Source organism: Miscanthus floridulus, chromosome 15, assembly GCF_019320115.1.
Source record: "Miscanthus floridulus cultivar M001 chromosome 15, ASM1932011v1, whole genome shotgun sequence".
Lineage (NCBI taxonomy): Eukaryota > Viridiplantae > Streptophyta > Magnoliopsida > Poales > Poaceae > Miscanthus > Miscanthus floridulus.
Window position 1 is genome coordinate 71,839,793 of NC_089594.1, and position 18,138 is coordinate 71,857,930.

The 18,138-nt window shown below is 47.5% G+C and overlaps 2 protein-coding genes and 1 long non-coding RNA gene across 4 annotated transcripts; all 3 read left to right on the forward strand.

Annotated features, from left to right (window-relative positions):
- Nucleotides 1–4,808: 4,808 nt before the first annotated feature.
- Nucleotides 4,809–5,633, forward strand: LOC136507634 (uncharacterized). Its single transcript, XM_066502294.1, has one exon. The coding sequence runs from the start codon at nt 4,809–4,811 to the stop codon at nt 5,631–5,633; it is 825 nt and encodes a 274-aa protein (XP_066358391.1).
- A 1,947-nt stretch (nt 5,634–7,580) lies between these two features.
- LOC136507635 (secreted RxLR effector protein 161-like) lies at nt 7,581–9,227 on the forward strand. Its single transcript, XM_066502295.1, has 2 exons — nt 7,581–7,776; nt 8,680–9,227. Exons 1-2 carry the CDS (start codon nt 7,581–7,583, stop codon nt 9,225–9,227), a joined length of 744 nt encoding a protein of 247 aa, XP_066358392.1.
- A 5,304-nt stretch (nt 9,228–14,531) lies between these two features.
- On the forward strand, nt 14,532–17,700 carry LOC136508990 (uncharacterized). 2 transcript variants are annotated; one of them, XR_010772176.1, is made up of 4 exons: nt 14,532–14,974; nt 15,089–15,215; nt 15,386–17,242; nt 17,445–17,700. It is a non-coding gene; the product is annotated as an uncharacterized lncRNA (long non-coding RNA). The 2 variants fall into 2 exon arrangements; XR_010772177.1 differs by having other exon boundaries at nt 17,484–17,700.
- Nucleotides 17,701–18,138: the final 438 nt, after the last annotated feature.

Sequence of the window (18,138 nt, forward strand, 5' to 3'; positions counted from 1 at the left end):
AACTCTAGCCTACCCCAACTTGTTTGGGACTTAAAGGCTTTGTTGTTGTTGTTGTCATCATCATAAATATTTGTCGATTAATCTCAGATTGGAAGAGCTCATTAGCATCTGCCTTCTGCTCATTAGTTAAGTCTTTCATGCTATCCACAACATCGATGCACTTCTCTATGGAATAGTCATCTTCTTTTTTCCTCTTCTCATCTAGTTTTTCCATATTTTTCTCTATCTGAATCTTTCTAAACTCTATGAATTCGAGTTTAGCTGTCGTTTGACTTTGTTTGCGGTATTTTCCACCAGCACTTTCTTGCTCCTCTAGATTGACATTGGATGGTGCAGATTGCACTTCTAGGCCCTCAATTTGAGAAAAAGGATTGGTGCCATTATCGTCAAAATTGATGCCAATGGAATCAGAGCCAACAGCCGTGTTCTATGTACTTTGTTCAGAATGACTTCTTTCAATTGGAGGTCCTCCTGTCTTGTTAGGAGAAGGATCAGTTGATGTAAAATTCAAATCTCCAGTGGCCATACTTCCTATTAAAAAATAATTCATACATTTTATTCAGCACACATAAATTAGATGCTCTCAGAAACTATACTACCAGAAACCAGAACAATTGCTGAGTTTTCTGAAACTATATAACTATATAACTGTATGTGTTGTAGCAATCAAGTATATAACTGCTTGATTCCCAAGTAGTTGCAACTGATATAGGGGGTGTTTAGTTCCCACAAATTCCAGAATTTGGCACTATGCAAAAAGAAGATTCCCCGTCACATCAATTTTGCGGTACATGCATGGAGTACTAAATGTTGACGAAATCAAAAACTAATTGCACAGTTTGGTTGTACTTTGCGAGACGAACGTTTTGAGCCTAATTAGTCATCGATTGGACAATTATTACCAAATAAAAACAAAACGACACTGTAGCGATGGTATGATGATGGTGTGGAGATGGTGGTATATCGATCCTAGGATCAAAACCTGGCTCTAGAAAGGGAATGGGGTGGAATGTGTGCGGGAATGGTGTTAAAAACTTGACCAACTATTATTATATAATTGACATGCTAAAACATAGGAAACCCCAGCCTATTAGGTTCCTTTTGATTATATCCAACTTGCATCTAATTTTCACAAAGCATTGCTCATAGGGTGGGAGTGGCCAATACAAATCGTACTGATACATTTTGGCACACATGTTCTGCTGAGGAGTTTAGCTCCGAGGAGATTGACGGTTGAGGGGTTCGTTCCTACGCTCGAGTTTGGCGATCTTATCTTCAAGCTATTCTGAATGAATGCTACTTTTGATTCTGCCAATGCAGCGATGTAATAAATTATGTAATTCCGTACTATTTGTACTCTGATATTATCGTTGTATGGATGTGGTATTCGACTGGAAATTTGGGTAATATGATCTACAACGGTCTTATTACACTTCGACTATGTGGATTTCCCTTCGCGGAAATCAGGTCGCTTCACCATGGACAGGCAGGCGCCTAGTTTGCCAAGCCAGGGGGGCCATCGAAAACAAAAGCACACACTAGTGTGGCTAATACTTGATGTACTAAGAAGAGGCCCATAACATGTCCAACGACTAGGAACCAGTAGAGAAGGCCTCCACAACAATTGTGGTGCTTAGAACAACGACGGTAGACTGTGTTGATGTAGCTCACGGTTGTTGGAGTAGATGAAAATTGTGGGAAAGAGACGAAGATGCCAGCGACCAGATTATGCTAGACCAAGAGAGAAGGTAGGTCCAGATGAGAGCACAGGGACTGATGATCCAAGGTTGCAACAGCTGTGCTCGAAGACAGCGAAGAGCGAACAACCAAACAAAGACCACATGCACAATGCACATAGCAACATAGTTGGGGACATAGTGAGCAGCAGTGAAGATCCAATGGCAGAGATTATCACGAGCGGTGATGCTATGGTGCGGCAAGGTGATGCATCGCAGTTAGGGGTGAAAACGGTACGGATATTTTCTGACCGTATTCGAGACCGAATCCTTTTAGAGGGATTCAGATATGTCTGTATTCGAGTCCGGATATTCAACATCCGACACCGTATTTGTATCTGAATACTCAAATCACATATTTATGATGTCGATATCTAATCATATCCTATCCGGCATGGTTGACACTATCCGTATTCGAATCCGAATTCGGACAGAAATATGAAAACAAATGTGATTTTAGTGATATCCGTTTGTATCCGATCCGTTTTCATCCCTAATCGCAGTACTAAGGACAACTTTCATGGGATCCTATGAAGTCATGAGCAAACTGTTCATTAGACCAGCCGCGTGGCAAGGGCAAGGTGGACGATACACTCTGAATTATAGTAGATCCTAGTCTCCATGGGGCCGATCAAGCGACTAGTCACAATTAGTTGTCGACCAGGGTGACTAGTCATCCCTGGTCAGTCCTAGTCATCCTATATATATAAGGACTAATATACTATATGTTCTTGAGTATAAATCAAGCATGAAGATTACTCTAGGGTGGTGGCTGCATGTAGGATTACAAATTGGGCTGAAAAAGATGAGCCCAAGTGGCCTAAGCCATCCCAGACGCAACCATGTCCTAAGCTGCCAAGCAATTCCATTCTTTTTCTAGTTGTCCACCCCCTAGTCGTCTGACTAACCGTGATTAGTCGATGACTAATCGGACAACTAGAAACTAATCAGACTAATCTAGTCGTAGCCCCCTAGTCAAGCCTAGGATGTTGACTAATTGCGATTAATCGGACGACTTGATAACATTGGTCAGGGTGGGGCTACAATCGCATTCACTTGTGTTGTCCATCCCTAGGCTGAGTGCCCATACTGGAAAGATGAAGGTAGCATATAGGGCATGGGTGATGCATCACGTGAGGTTTGCGGCAAGGCTGACCTATGGTGGAGGTGTCCCAATTTGTGATGGCGATGATGGATAAGAGAGGAAGATCATGCAGAGTATTTGTGTGTACGAGGGTGTCTCCTCAAAGGCACAAAATTATGATTCCACATGGGTGAGGACAAGGAGCTAGCTAATGTAGTCGAACGCCAATGTCAGAGTAGAGGTGCATGGCATCAATAGTTAGTGGCGACACAAACTAACCATAGTTTAGAAAAAACAAAAGAAATACCAATCAATCAATCGATGATAGAGAAACTCCAATCATCAGATCGAGAGAAAAAAAACTCTCTAGGGTGTTGGATCAACGTGATCGGTGGTGCGAACCCAAGGCACGGGCAGCACTACCCCCACCGAAGATCTTCACGCATGATTTACAAGGGTGGTGCCCTTGAAGGCCAACGTGGAGGGCACACTTGACGTATGCCATGTATAGCCAACAGTGCACGTAGGAGGCAAGCACAGCAGGCAGCGGAAGATTAGGGTTTATGGCTTAGGATTCATTAAAACCTAAACTCATGATATTATATAGGACACTAGGATGGATTGAATTATTGATGGAATAATTGTACTCCAGTACATGGCTTGGAGGGTAAAGAGCATCTTCAAGAGACAAGGAAGGTTATCCTACGATTATAATCACTCCAAGTAAACATATCCTAGATTACTTAACATACTCCTTTAGTCACGCTTCAAGGGTAAAAGGGTAATTTCCCTCTTTCCTTCTCCTGTCCCAGATCCTGCAGGCCATGCACACTAACCTACTTGCTAGTCCATGTAGTGCAAGGTCCAGGAATGGAAGGGTAAGTTGTCATCGATGAGCACACAATGTGGGAAAGTGAGTTGTACCCATACGAGTGAAGTGAAGAGTGGCCAACATCAGTTCCATGTGAGGGAATGATAGGATCATGTATGGCTCGATGGATCCATTAAAATGAACTGTAGTGGCACGGATGAGTAGGGGCAGATATGCTATAGGAAGGGAAGGAGAGCAAGCTATGGTGGCACATGTAAAGTAAAGGGACAGTGAGCCACAGGGGAAAGATATGGAGCAATGAAGAAAGAGAGGGCTAGAGTATTCCATAAGTTCCATTGTTTAAATTCCATGTTTTAAATAAAAAAATCATTCCATAAGTTCCATTGAAACTCAGATGAATTTATATAAGGAATTAACGATGTAGAATGTTGAACACGTATGAATAATAAATTTCCATACCTTTTGTCCTTAAGGATTTTTCGTATGTTGTCACTAAGTTGTTCCTCTGATGCATCAGTGTCAGCAAGTGGTATAGTGCCGCTTACGTTTGTGATAATAGTTTCAAAACCTCCATCGTATTCAGAGTTGGAGAGAGTGAAACAAAAGCCCGGCATTCAAATGCCTCTCTCTCTCCTATTGCATTTTACACCATGTTGGCAAGTGTTGTTGGAATGTAATATGGCGTGTGGGCATGCCTAGCCTCCCACAATGCCTATATATGTAAATGCTGATCCAACATAGTAATTATTGAGTATTCCCTAATCCTACTCTTTCATGGTATCATGAGACGATTCGTTTATTGCTTCCGCAAACCCTAATTGCGTTGCTGCTGCACCAGCGTTCGCCGGCCGATCGATCGCGCTGTCGCAGAGCCCGTCCCGCTCGCCTATCCGCCGTCGCAGAGCAAGTCTCGCTCGCTGGCCCGATTCCCCGTGCTACCCGACGTCGCTGTCTCGCGTCATCAACGCACGATCCGCCTGCCCGATGTCGCTGTCTCGCGTCATCTATGCGCGATCCGCCCGCCCGACACCGCTGACGCCCGTCGACATCGCTGACCCACGAAGCCGCGCTACGCGTGATCCGCCCACCGACGTCGCTGTCTCGATCTGCGCCCACAGCGAAACCGTCGTTCTACGTCGCGTGAACTCACTCCTGCATGGCAGAAACCGACGCCGCATGCCAGGCTTGCGAGGAGCACGCCCGCAAGGCAGAGGCCGACCGCATTGCGGCCCTCGACGCGTACGAAGCCAAGTACGCCGCCGTCCACGCCGCCGCCATCGCCGTCCTCAACATCAAGGTCCTCGTGCCCCTGGTCTTGGATCGCGCCGCCGCCAACTATAACCGGTGGCGGTCCATGTTCGTCGTTGTCCTAGGCAAGTATGCCCTAACGGACCACGTCCTATCCGACATCGTCAATGCCGATCGACCGGCGTGGGTGCAGATGAACTGCACCGTGCTCACTTGGATCTACTGCACCATCCACGTCGACCTCCAGCAGTCGACGATGAACCGCAAGCCGAACGCGCGCGACGTGTGGATCTACCTCGTGAACGAGTTCCTCGGCCAACGTGAATCGCGCGCCCTACTGCTCTCGGCGGAGTTCCGCATGGCGAAACAGGGGTTGGCCTCCATCACCGACTTCTGCCGCTGTCTTGAAACGATGGCGGCAACCCTCAGCGACTTCGGCGATCCGATCGGGGATTGGACTTTGGTCCTGACTCTTCTTCGCGGGCTCAATGGCAAGTTCCGGCCAATGGTTTCCAACCTCAAGATGCGGCAACCCTTCCCCACCTTCGAGGAGGCTCGCACGCTCCTCCTGCTCGAGGAGATCGACATCGACGACGTTGCTGCAAGCGAAGTCGTCGGGGCATCAGACCCGCCACCATCCTCCATGACAACCGCACTCATCACTGCCCCACGCCCTCCTGCTAGGCGCTCCTACATAGGCCAGGGCCAGGTTGGCCATGCCAGCCACGGCTAGGGTGGCTACGTCGGCCCCAGCTAGGGCAGCCAGAGCCAAGGCGGGCACGCTGGCCAGGGCGGCTCACAGCGCACTGGCCGTCGCCGCGGTGGCCGCAGCCGCAACTAGCAGCAGTAGGTCTCCAACACTGGGGGCGGCTATCGCTCCCTAGCACCGTTCTACAACCCATGGATGGGCACCGTGCAGCTCTGGCCATGTTCGCCAGGCGGTCCGGGGATGCCGTTTCGACCTCCGCCGGCTGCCTTCACTGCTGTTCCTCAGCCACAACAGCAGTACATGCAGCAGCCATATGGTCAGCAGCCGTACACCCTTGGACCTCCTCCAGGGTTTGGGTACGAAGGACCATTGCCGCCACAGCAGTAGTGGACGCCCATGCAGGGCGCGTCCTAGGACCCGTCCGCCCTCGTCAGCAACTTCAACACCATGACACTGACGCCCCCTTCATTGGCCGAGTGGTACGTTGACTCCGGCACCGGTGCCCATATGGTCAACAACGCTAGTATTCTTTCTACCTTTCACCATCCTTCATCATCTAGTCCTTCATCTATCATTGTTTGTAACAGAGCTTCGCTTCCCATTACATCTATTGGGTCACACTCATTCTCCACCACACAATGTCCTCTTGTTCTTTATGATGTTTTAGTGTCACCAAACATTATTAAGAATTTGATTTACGTACGTCATTTCACCACTGATAATAATTGTTCCATTGAGTTTGACCCGTTTGGCCTCTCTGTGAAGGACCTTCAGACACGGAGCGTGATCGCCAGGTGCAATAGCACGGGTGACCTCTACCCATTCTTCCCAGCACCATCCAGCACTCCCACTGCCCTCGCTGCCACCGCGTCATCCAACACCCTCTGGCATCATCGCCTTGGTCATCTCGGACATGAGGCTCTTTCTAAACTTATTAGTTCCAATGCTATTTCATGTAATAAGCGCCATATTGATCATGTTTGTCATGCCTGTCAGCTAGGTCGCCATGTGCGCCTACCTTTTAGTGTGTCACACTCTTGCACTGCACATCCATTCGATTTAAAACATTGTGATCTTTGGACTTCTCCAGTTGTTAGTGTGTCGGGCTATAAATATTATTTAGTCATTCTTGATGAATGCGCTCATTACACCTAGACGTTCCCATTATGCCTCAAGTCCGATACTTTCAGTGTCCTTTCTAACTTTTTCTCATATGTGCGCATGCAGTTTGACTCCACCATCAAGGCAGTTCAGTGCGACAACGGCCGTGAGTTTGACCACTCCTCGGCCCGCACCTTCTTCCTCACTCATGGAGTCGTCTTCTAGATGTCGTGCACATACACCTCTCAGCAGAACAGACGTGTCGAGCGCACCCTTTGCACCGTGAACAACATCGTGCGATCCCTTCTGTTTCAGGCCAGCCTTCCTCCTGTTTATTGGGCTAACTCACTCCACACTACCACCTACCTTCTCAATCGTCACCCCACCAAAACCCTAGACGGCTGCACCCCTTTCTTCGCTCTTTACGGCACACCGCCTTCCTACACTCACCTTCGAGTTTTCGGCTGTGCCTGCTATCCCAACCTCTCATCCACAGCTCCACATAAATTATCACCTCGCTCCTCCTTATGTGTTTTCCTCGGGTACTCATCCGATCACAAAGGATATCGATGTCTCGATCTTCATTCCAATCGGATCATTGTCTCCCGTCATGTTGTATTCGATGAGACTTTGTTTCCGTTCTCTGAGATGTCCACCACCCCCCAGGACCCAAACACACTTGCGTTTTTGGATGATGTTGATGATTCCTCTTCGCCTATGTGGCCAAGAGCTGTGTCTATAGGTACTCATCTCCCTGGCGACATGGATGCCGCACCTAGGACCCCTGGTGCCCCTACCACCGGTCCGGCTGGTGCTGCTGCCCCTGCGGGTCCGGCTGGTGCTGCTGCCCCTGCGGACTCAGCGCCCTAGATGTCTGGTGCTACCACGGCCCCCTCAGCTGGCGCCCCTACCAACGGTCCCGCTGGTGCTGCTGCCCCTGTGGACATAGCGTCCCAGGTTGTTGCCAGCGGCACCGGCTGTACCACCGGCCGCACCACCATGACGACCACAGAGGTAATCGTTCCTGTCACTAATGCGCACAGCATGCGCACCCATGGCAAGGACGGTTTTCGGCAACCCGTGGATCGCCTTAATCTCCACATGACGGCTTCGTCTACCACTCCAGTACCTTTATCCATCCATGCCGCTCTTTCAGATCCGGCCTGGTGTCTTGCTATGCAGGCCGAGTTCGACTCCTTGCAGGCAAACGACACCTAGACTTTGGTGCCTCGCCCTCCTGGCGTCAACCTTGTCATCGGCAAGTGGGTTTTTTCGTCACAAGTTCAAGTCAGATGGCTCTCTTGACCGCTACAAAGCCCGGTGGGTGCTTTGTGGTTTCACACAGCGTCCGAGCATTGATTATGATGAGACATTCAGTCCAGTTGTCAAGCCAGCGACCATCCGGATGGTACTCACTTTGGCACTGTCTCGCTCCTGGCCGATTCACCAGCTTGATGTGAAGAATGCATTTCTCCATGGCACTTTGACTGAGATAGTCTACTGCGCACAGCCAACTGGGTTTGTCGACTCTTTCAAGCCCAATTATGTCTGTCGCCTGAACAAGTCACTCTATGGGTTGAAGCAAGCTCCTCGCGCCTAGCATAGTCGCTTCGCCTCTCACATTACCTCACTCGGGTTTGTCGAGGCCAAGTCCGACACGTTGCTGTTCATCTACTGCAAAGGTGCTGACATGGCTTTTCTTTTACTCTATGTTGATGATATTGTTCTCACTGCGTCGTCTCCGAGTCTCCTCTATCGGATTATCGCAGCACTTTGCCAGGAATTCTCCATGACAGACATGGGGCCTCTTCACCATTTTCTGGGTGTCAGTGTTCAGCGCAGAGGTGACAATTTATTTCTCTCTCAGAGATAGTACATGTTGGATATTCTGGACCGCGCCGGTATGAGTCACTACAAACCGAGCATCACTCCTGTGGACACTCCAAGCTTTCTACTGATGGTGTTTCAGTCGCTGATCCGAGTCAGTATCGCAGTCTTGTCGGGGCTCTTCAGTACCTCACCTTCACCAGACCAGACATTGCGTATGCTGTTCAGCAGGTCTGCCTGTACATACATGACCCACGGGAACCTCATTTGAGCGCTCTTAAGCGCATTCTCCGGTACCTTCAAGGTACATTGGATCTCGGTCTACACCTCCACTGGACCTCTCCAGCTGATCTCACTGTCTACACCGATGCAGATTGGGCGGGCTGTCCTAACACACGCAAATCCACCGCGGGTTATGCAGTGTTTCTCGGGAACAATCTCATCTCCTGGTCATCCAAGCATCAGCCTACAGTGTCTCAGTCCAGTGCAGAGGCGGAGTATCGAGCAGTCACGAATGGAGTCGTCGAAGCCTGTTGGTTGCGCCAACTTCTGATAGAGCTTCGCTGCCCACTCCATTGTGCTACAGTGGTCTACTGCGATAATATCAGCGCCGTTTACCTCTCCACTAACCCGGTTCAGCATCAGCGAACCAAGCATATTGAGATCGACCTGCACTTCGTTAGAGAATGAGTCGCCCTCGGTGAAGTCCGCGTCCTGCACGTTCCCACTTCGTCCCAGTACGCCGACATCTTCACCAAGGGTTTGCCGACGTCCGTGTTCACGGAGTTTAGGTCCAGTCTTAATGTTCGCGGTGCTCCCAGTTCAGACTGCGGGGGAGTGTTGGAATGTAATATGGCGTGTGGGCCTGCCTAGCCTCCCACAATGCCTATATATGTAAACGCTGATCCAATAATTATTGAGTATTTCCTAATCCTACTCTTTCAGTTGTTTTTCCCGTTCCCCCAAAACCAATAATACATACTGTTTTGTGTTCATTCAGCAATTTGATAAGCTCATCTTTCTTTTCCTCCATCTCCACAAGCTCCGACTCATGCTTGTCGACAGTCAGCTTCCTGGAGTTGGTGGACATAGTTTCAGGATCCTTCCACTTCTCGCAGTAACGCTGAACTAGCCCCTGTACCTGTATCTTTCGAGCCTTGAAAGTGCATGCATTGGTACTCTACTGTACGAAGCTGATGCCACCGTGCTCCAGACCATGCTTAAAGTCGTCTATGTCATCCTCTATGGCATAGGACATGTCCCGTGCCTCCATCATCCAGTCCTTGCATTCTGCATCAAGATCCTCCCTCTCCCATATATTCTTCAGGAGGGAGCTCACAGTCTTGAGATTGGATCTGAAGAACTCAAGGTCGATTCGGGTCTCCTCTGGAAGCTTGTCCTTATAATTCAGTAGATCCTTGAGCTTCTTTAGGGCCCCAAGGCCCCCTGTGGCAGCCGTCACCTACAGCCTCTTCCATGCCTTGCACACTCTCTAAGCTCACTTGCATTAATTTGTGTAGTGATGCAGGTTGATTGTATGGCCAGGGAGGACCTTCTAGCTGATGCGTTCCTCTGTCTTTTAACGATCCTTTGTGCTCTAGATGGTGGTGTGACTTGTGAGTGAGGACGCTTCAGATGATTGGCTGTATGCTCCAAGTGGACAACAGTCTACAGGTTGCCAGGTTTCCAAATCAGGCGTTTATAAAGAGAAAAAGGCTAATCAGCCGGCAGTCCTGAATATGTAATTAAAAAAGAACTTCGCAAAGGTGCTTATATTAGGACCTTGTTTGGATCCACCAGTTAAACTTTAGCTGCTAGGATCCAAACGGGGGCAGCTAAACTTTAGCTGGAGGCCAAAATGTCATACATAATCCCTTTAGCCGCTCCAACCTAGCTAAAGCATGGTTAAAGATGAAATTGCTCCTCTGTTTTTCTCATGTCCACATCGGGCACAACAAAAGTAAGGGCAGCATGATAAATAAACACCAATTAGCTAGATAATCCAAACAGCCCCAACCAAACTTTAGCTGGCTAAACTTTAGCCAGCTAAACTTTAGCTGGCCAAATTAGCCGGGCTAAAGTTTAGCTAGGGTGGATCCAAACAGGGCCTAGGTCAGTCTAAGGTTTTATGAGAGTTTTATAGGCATTAAGTAAGCTGACATGGCATCAGATCGATCACCAAAGTGGAAATTCACAATGGTGCTGCTACCTCTTTCTGGAAAGACTACTGGCTCCCTAGTGGCCCTATTTTTCTTTCTCACCCCGCTCTTTTCTCCCACACCACTAGGCCTAACGTCGCGGTTGCTGAAGTTTTTCAGGGTGGGATTGATTTGCGCTTGCGCCCTCGGCTAACCAGCGCAGCTCGCTCCAAGCTTGCCACCCTTCTTTCCTCCTTGCAGGACATTCGCCTTGATGATTCCAGTGATGTGCGCCTGATGCTGCTGACCGGCAAGCGTTTCAACACCAAAGATGCCTACGCCGCACTCAAGTCGCTCGCAGAGTATGAAGATCAGCACAGCAAATTCATATGGAGCTCAGCTGTCCCCAACAAGGTCAAGGTGTTCGCGTGGCTTTACTTCAAGGATAGACTAAGCTCTCGGTCCAACCTCTACCGAAAACATGTGCTAAGTGATGACATTTGTGGGAGATGCTCAAGTACCTGTGAAGACAGACACCATATCTTCTTCGTCTGCCCTTCGATTTCATCAATTTGGCTACACCTGGGAGTCCCAACTGCTACCTCCGTGTCTGATGACGGCCTCTGTAGTCTACACCCCCCTCATGGGCTTGATAAGGATCTTTGGCCCGCAATCTTGCTAACTATCTTATGGCGTCTTTGGGATGCTCAGAACAGTGCAATCTTCAGGCACGAGCGCTCTGCTGTCACTCAGATCATTGCCCGGGTGATAGATGACCTTACAATTTGGAAGAAACGATTTAGACTGAAGAAGACAGGCAGCCCTGATGGTGTTCAGGACTGGATTATGTATCTTCAGAGCTGTAGGAATTCAATCTCTGTATCTGATATTTCTCTGTAATGTTTGGATGTGCAATTTCCTTTAATAAAATTCTAGGTGGGGATCCTCTCCCCCCCGTAGTCTTACTAAAAAACATCAATCGATTAGTAAGGCATGCTTGATGCCAATCAAATCGGTGAACAATCATTTGGTGGTGTTGTGTGCGTGTGCCACTGACTCACTGCTTTGGTCCCGGGCTCGCGGTGGTGGCATGGTTCGTGGGCCTTGGCACCTGCAGTGGTCAAGGTTGGCTATTGGGCTAGCTATTGGCTATGCATGTGAGCCCTAGAGGCCTGGAGGGTGGAGGGTGGCGGCATCTAGCGCCACAGAAGCCCTACCCACCAGGGTTGCCGGACTGGAGCGTTGTGCTGGTGTGTTTGGTATAAATGTCCATGCAGCTCGAGGCACGGCGGCCCGGCACGAAGCCCGTATTTTTGGCCCGGCCCAAGCACGGCATGGGTCGATGATCAGCGGGCCCGGGTCGGCCCGGGCTGGGGGTACAGGCCGTGCCTAGGCCATCGCTCAAGCCCATGGGCTGGCACGGCATGGCCTGGCCTATAAGGGTCGGCCTGGTAGCGGCCCAGCATCCCCCACCCTAGTCCCCCACGGCCTGCCAGGCGGCCTAGCCCCAACGGCTCTCCCCGCCTCCCCCTCATATATAAGCACGCAGACACGGCGCCCTCTCCCTCACCCTGAACCCTAAATCATTTTCACTCCCTCCATCGCGCCGCTCTCGCCTCACCGTCTCGTCTGCTGGTGGCGTCCGACCTCCCCGACTCTAGTGACCTGGATTCGCCTGCCGCTGGTGAGCCGCTCGCTACTCCTCGCCTCCTCCTACCTGATCCCCTCCCTCTCTGCCTCTCCCTTCTCCCTCTCCATACCTCCCCTCTTGATCTCGGTGATTATGTGAGTTCGTGTCCCTGACTCCCCATCTGACCCTCCTCCGCTGCTCGCCGTCCTTCTAATCGGTGTGTCGTCTTTCTCTTGGTGGCCCTTGTCTTCTCCGGCACTAGGCTTCGGTTGCACGGGTACAACCCTAACCCTCCTCTTCTTCCATTGATGATTGATCTATTCTGATCTGTTCTTTTCCTCCTCCATCTCTTTGCGTAGGTCGGTGGCTGATGCGTCATCCTCTAGCTGTGACATAGAGCGACCAAGGCTGCTCCATGCACCGTTGAGGAACGGTGCTGGAGAGCCCTCCGTGGTCGAGGGCGCCATGGCTGGTGCTGATGATGAGATCGTCTGGCCGCTCACTAGCAACGACGATCTAATTGCGGCAGGCTTGGCCCCTAAGGACGACGATGACACCCATGATGACGCTGCTGCCTTGTTCGGTATCGATGTCGGTGGCGGCTCTGCTGCTCCGATCGATCTGGACGGCGGTGGTGGTGAAGGGGCGACGGCGACTGGGACCTCGGCCTACTCCAACGGCTCAGTTCCATCTGTTGCTGGTAACTCTTCTGGTGTTGGTACTGGTAAGCGTAAATCTGTTGTGTGGGCTGATTTTGATGAGATCTATGAGACTGTGAATGGTAGGAAAATCTATACTAAAGCTACCTGAAAAATATGTAAGCATACTTTGTCTGCTAGATCTAATGCATAACTGGGACTATAAACCTGATGTTGCTATATCTAAATTGTGTCGCTTGATTGCTAGGCTTGATTTGCCGTTGGGTATTGGTGAGATAGATGTATGGGAGGAGTACATTGTTCGTGCTCATAACCCTAGGTTTACTAAGGTGGCGTGACCATAAACTAACATACCTATCCTATCTATAGTGGCTAGAGATATTATGTATGTTCCTGTTTCTACTGTCTCTTCAGAATCATGTTTCAGCTTGACAGGAAGGATAATTGAAGAGCAACGACGACGCCTGTTGCCTGAAACTGTGGAGATGCTGGCTTACATAAAGGATTAGGAGTTAGGAGAAAGAAGGTTACAGCATGTTGTTGACAACCAAGAGTTGAAAGACTCCTTTAAGAATCTTTATCATGATGAAGATGCATCTAGGGCTACTGCTGCTGCTGGCACATCTGGATATGCATCTGTCGCTTCTGCTGGTACTTAGTGTGTGAGACTTGAGAGTGATATGTTATCTTTGTATCTGTGACTGATACATGTGAACAATGGTTTAAGACTTAATTAAGAGCTGTGCTGCACTTTTTTTTTCTTTCTAGGGTTTCTCACAAGGGTGAGTTTTATCTAGAAAGGTTTTTAATGAGGCAGCATTGCATAAACAGCTCAATTATCTTAATTCCTTTGTCTCTTTTGGTGGCTTTTGTTAGAATTTAGAATCTGTGATCAATTTATTACTTGTGAATGTGAATGAATTGTTAAATGTGATTGTGAAAATGGAGAAGTGTTGGATGAGAGAAGCAGTTTGAGGTGTTTTAAGGGCACCGGGCCATGGGCTAGCATGGCCTGCGGATTTGGTCGTGCTTATCGGGCCGGCACAGCATGGATTTCGCCCCGTAGGGCCGTGCTTGGGCCGAAGGCCAGGCACGAGATCCGAAGGGGCACTGTCCGAGAGGCATGGCGTGCCGTGCCGGCCCGACCTCCTACGGGCCGTGCCTAGCCCGGGCCCGGGCCATTGGCCAACTATAGTGTTTGGGTTCAGCGGCGACGGCTCCTGGCATGGCGCTTTGGACTGTGGGATAGCGAGATGCGGCGCAAGGTGCAGTAACGGTCACAGAAATGCCACGGAGGCATGAAGCAAGAAAAGGTCATTTCACGTCATCTGGAATAAAGCTAACGAGTCATGCCACATCATTAATATTTTTTTTACTATAATAGACCAATCAAAATTATACTAAATCTTCCCAACAAAACGTTTTTGGCTAAGAGCCTCTAACTATTATAAAAAAAATGAACACAACAAATCGCCTCCGTTAAAATTAAGGGCAAAACAACCCAAACAGGCTTCAAACCCAATCCAATGGCCGCCCCCGCACGCGCTCGGCGGCCAAGGATCGAATCCCGCCCCCGGCGCCTCGCGAATGTCTCTTTTTCCTTTTCACCGCTTCGTAACCTTCCCCTTCCTCTCCCCCGCTCCCGCAGCGAGCCCAGAAATCCACTGCAGCTCGCAATCCCCAACCCCGCGCCGCCGCTGATCCCGCCAGGATCAAGGCCCTCGCTCCCTCATCACGGGAACGGATGATCCCATGAGCTCGAGATCCCCGCGACGGCCACCATGCGAGCGAGCACATCGCGGAGGTTGGCGACGTGACGGCCATGCCCTAGAGAGCAGCCGATCGATCGCATGCAGCGCATCCGTCTCCTGAGATCCCCATTGCTCCCATGGGTAGCGGCAAGGCGTCGTCCCCGTGAGCTGCCGCCGCAGCCGGCGGGAGCGGGTTGCAGCCGGGCGGCGCCGTCTGCTGCATGTGCGGTGACCGCGGCCTCCTGCCCGAGCTCTACACGTGCGTGCATCCATCCACCCTCCGGTCTCTCTTATCATTTTTTATCTTATTAATGCGCGTCGTCGTCACTCATGTCCGTACCTACGACTGATCCCTAATTATATCTGCACTTAGGAATAAACTCATCTAGGAGACTAGGACCAGGGATCAGAGGAGTTCGATACATATGATTCCCTTACTACTGTTTCAGTTGAGCATCTAACAATTTCAGCACATTGAAGTGAAGAACAACCCCGATTGAGTAAGAAAGCATGCTCCAGAAATTTCTCTTATATTTCTCTGTGATGTGATTTTTCATGAAACACCCTATGAATAATTATCCTTTTAGTGTAATTAATTTTTTTAATGATGCAGCTTACTAAAATTCTTGGCGCCAACTAATATATAATTTTTATTTAAATGTTCTTGCAGGTATATTAGAAGGAATCAGTTAGATGTTGGGTTTCCCCTCTTTGAATAAAACTCTCTGAAATGGCCTGGATTTGTGCAGAAAATGTATGGCTAGTACTCTATGCAGTTGGAGTACATAAGTCCATTTAATTCCTAATGGGCCATGATTTGATTTTTCTGAAACTGAGAAGCTTTCATAGGAGTTGAACATTATAGGAATACATTTGTCTGATGGCTTTTCAAAAATAAAAAGAAATTGTCGAATGGGATAGCATGAGTGGTTGAGATATTGGAGCATTGTTCATTTATCATCTTTGCTTTTGGTTCAAAACTTTGTTTGAGTTTAGGCTAGGCAAGATTCTTTCTTGTGATCCTTTGTTTACATAAGTTGAGAAGCAAAGTTAGAATTCAGGTGGAATGGGAAAGAGAAACTTAGGTTCCAAGAAGCTGGGTAATAAACACTTGCTCGATCACTCATGTCTGTTAGATTAAGGAGAAACTCAAGTACTTAATATGTAAAAATTTTACAACATATTCACTAATGTTAAAGGACTTAACAGAGCATTTTTGAAATATAGTTAAATTAAGGAGAAACTTTGGTTTATAACCTGCATTGTCATATTATCTACAGTATCTTACATTAGCTTAACCTAGCCAAATATGTAATTTCATAACGTTTTTTAGGTCCCCGTTGCAACGCACGTGTATTCACCTATATAGTTGTTTTTGGAGCTTCTTGATGGCTTGTCTCAGTTACCAAGTTTCCTGAGACCTAACACTGATGGCTTGTCTCAGTTAGAATGCCTTGATGGCTTGTCTCAGTTCTTCCTGAGATTCATGTGTTGCAGCCTGTCGTGCTTGGGCCTTTTTTTGGCTGGTTCATGGTTTAGGGTCTCTTCTCTTTCTCAGTTTATTTGTGCATTTTTTGGTAGTTGATATCACGCTTCATAATTATTAATTATTCAAGTTCCAAGCTTGCAGGGCACTAGCAAAAAACATAATGGGCAAGTTACCTGTAAGTAGTTAACTGTTTTTATTTCTTTCAGTTAAACTGAAGAAATTTGAAACAATTTTCTTTTCTTGGTTTGGATTTCAAAACCCACTATTTTTTTTTACTTTAGACTGTTGTCAATGACAAATGCATTTGAGCACCTTTTTATAGTTGTTTCTTGACTAATAATTCTCTATATTGTTGCGTGACAGTTTTCTCCTGTTTAAATTGGACTATACTGGATTTAGAATTCTCATATTTGGATATGGCAAGGACTCAGTTCATTCAGATATCGCCTATCCGATCCTTTATAGAGTAGATGCAGCGGATAGCAAACCAATAGAACAAAAATTTTGGAAAGAATGATTGGAGCAGTCAATCAACAACAAATATTTTGCCTCCCAGACTTGACAATTGACATGGTGATTCAGCTAACTCAATAAAAAATACAACCTGTCTATTGAACATTGGCATCATTACACCACTCTAAATTTTAACAAAAGAGTTGAACATCAGCACCTTTTTTGTGACAAATCGATGGCTTAATTCTTTAACGATGTAAAAGGTACATGATGTACCGATCAGTTCTTTCGGAAGTCTGAACCTGCACCTGTATTTGTTACTATTGGCTCACTTTTCTTTCTCATGGTTCTCAGTCTCATCTTCAATCACCTCCTCTGTTCTATGTTCTTATTAAAATAAGACTATGTCTTATCTTCTTAAAATAACCAAGCAATGGAAGATGAATATATGTGCATTGAACTACTCTTCTTAAATTCCCAGTGAATACAACTTAGAGCATCTCCAAGAGTACCCATTTTTGGCCCACCTACTTTTCGGCGGTGATTCAGGATGTTAACAGAGTTTGTGCCCCTTCACTGCAGATGGTATGTTTATCTTTCCCTCAATACTTAACTCATTTGCAAGCGCAAGACACTGTTTGTTACCAACTGCCATAAGTTACTGTATTTTACGATTTGTCCATAACTTGAATTGTCTTAGTTGACAACTGACAAGTTGCAGACATATAGCACTAGAAAATTTGATATCGCGGGTACTGAATGTCGTTCCTTTTTCCTCTTTTTCAAGGCTTAGGACTGATTTCTATTTAAACTTCATGGTTTGGAGTTCGTGGCAGGGAGACACATTATGTACTCAGTGAGTGCTGATGGTGCTATCATGGCTTGGAAGATTGATTCTAGCAAAGGAGAGGAGTTTATTATTTTTCACCTTTTTATTTATTTTTAAAAATTGTATACTATGTAATGTAAGTCTATGCTCGCTGCACTATGTACTAGAATGTGTCACAATCTTGCAATATACTTGCTGGGTAATATATTTGCTTCGTAAACTTGAAAGTCAACTCGAATGGTTCATGCTGGTGGCCTGATTTCTAATCATTTGGCTTAATGTTTAAGCTTTCTTTGCCACTGGTCTTGCTACACTATGATTTTTTTTAGGAATCTTTGCCTATGATGGTTTGGATCACATGATGCACATTTTTTGAAGGGATAAGGCAGGCAAGATTTGCAATTTAATGGTTTTTTTTTTTTGCAATACATTCCTTTGTTCATTGTTCCATTCGTCCTTTCGGTATGAATCTTAATCCATTTCACTATTTACTTCATTTTCAAAAAGACATTGTTCTTTTGTTTTAACCATAGCGTTAGCACGGGCACGCTACTAGTGACAAATAAATAGAAGTATTCATAAACGCGGCTTGGATTTTGAAGAGATGACATTTGGTAGGACGGTAAACAGTTAAATATCCCGAATTACGTCG

Bases quoted from the DNA above. Each gene is read 5' to 3' on its own strand.
- LOC136507634 (XM_066502294.1), top strand. From the start codon at position 4,809: ATGGCAGAAACCGACGCCGCATGCCAGGCTTGCGAGGAGCACGCCCGC.
- LOC136507635 (XM_066502295.1), top strand. From the start codon at position 7,581: ATGTCTGGTGCTACCACGGCCCCCTCAGCTGGCGCCCCTACCAACGGT. The intron at 7,777-8,679 runs GTTTTCGGCAAC...ATGGTGTTTCAG, and splicing joins GCGCACCCATGGCAAGGACG to TCGCTGATCCGAGTCAGTAT.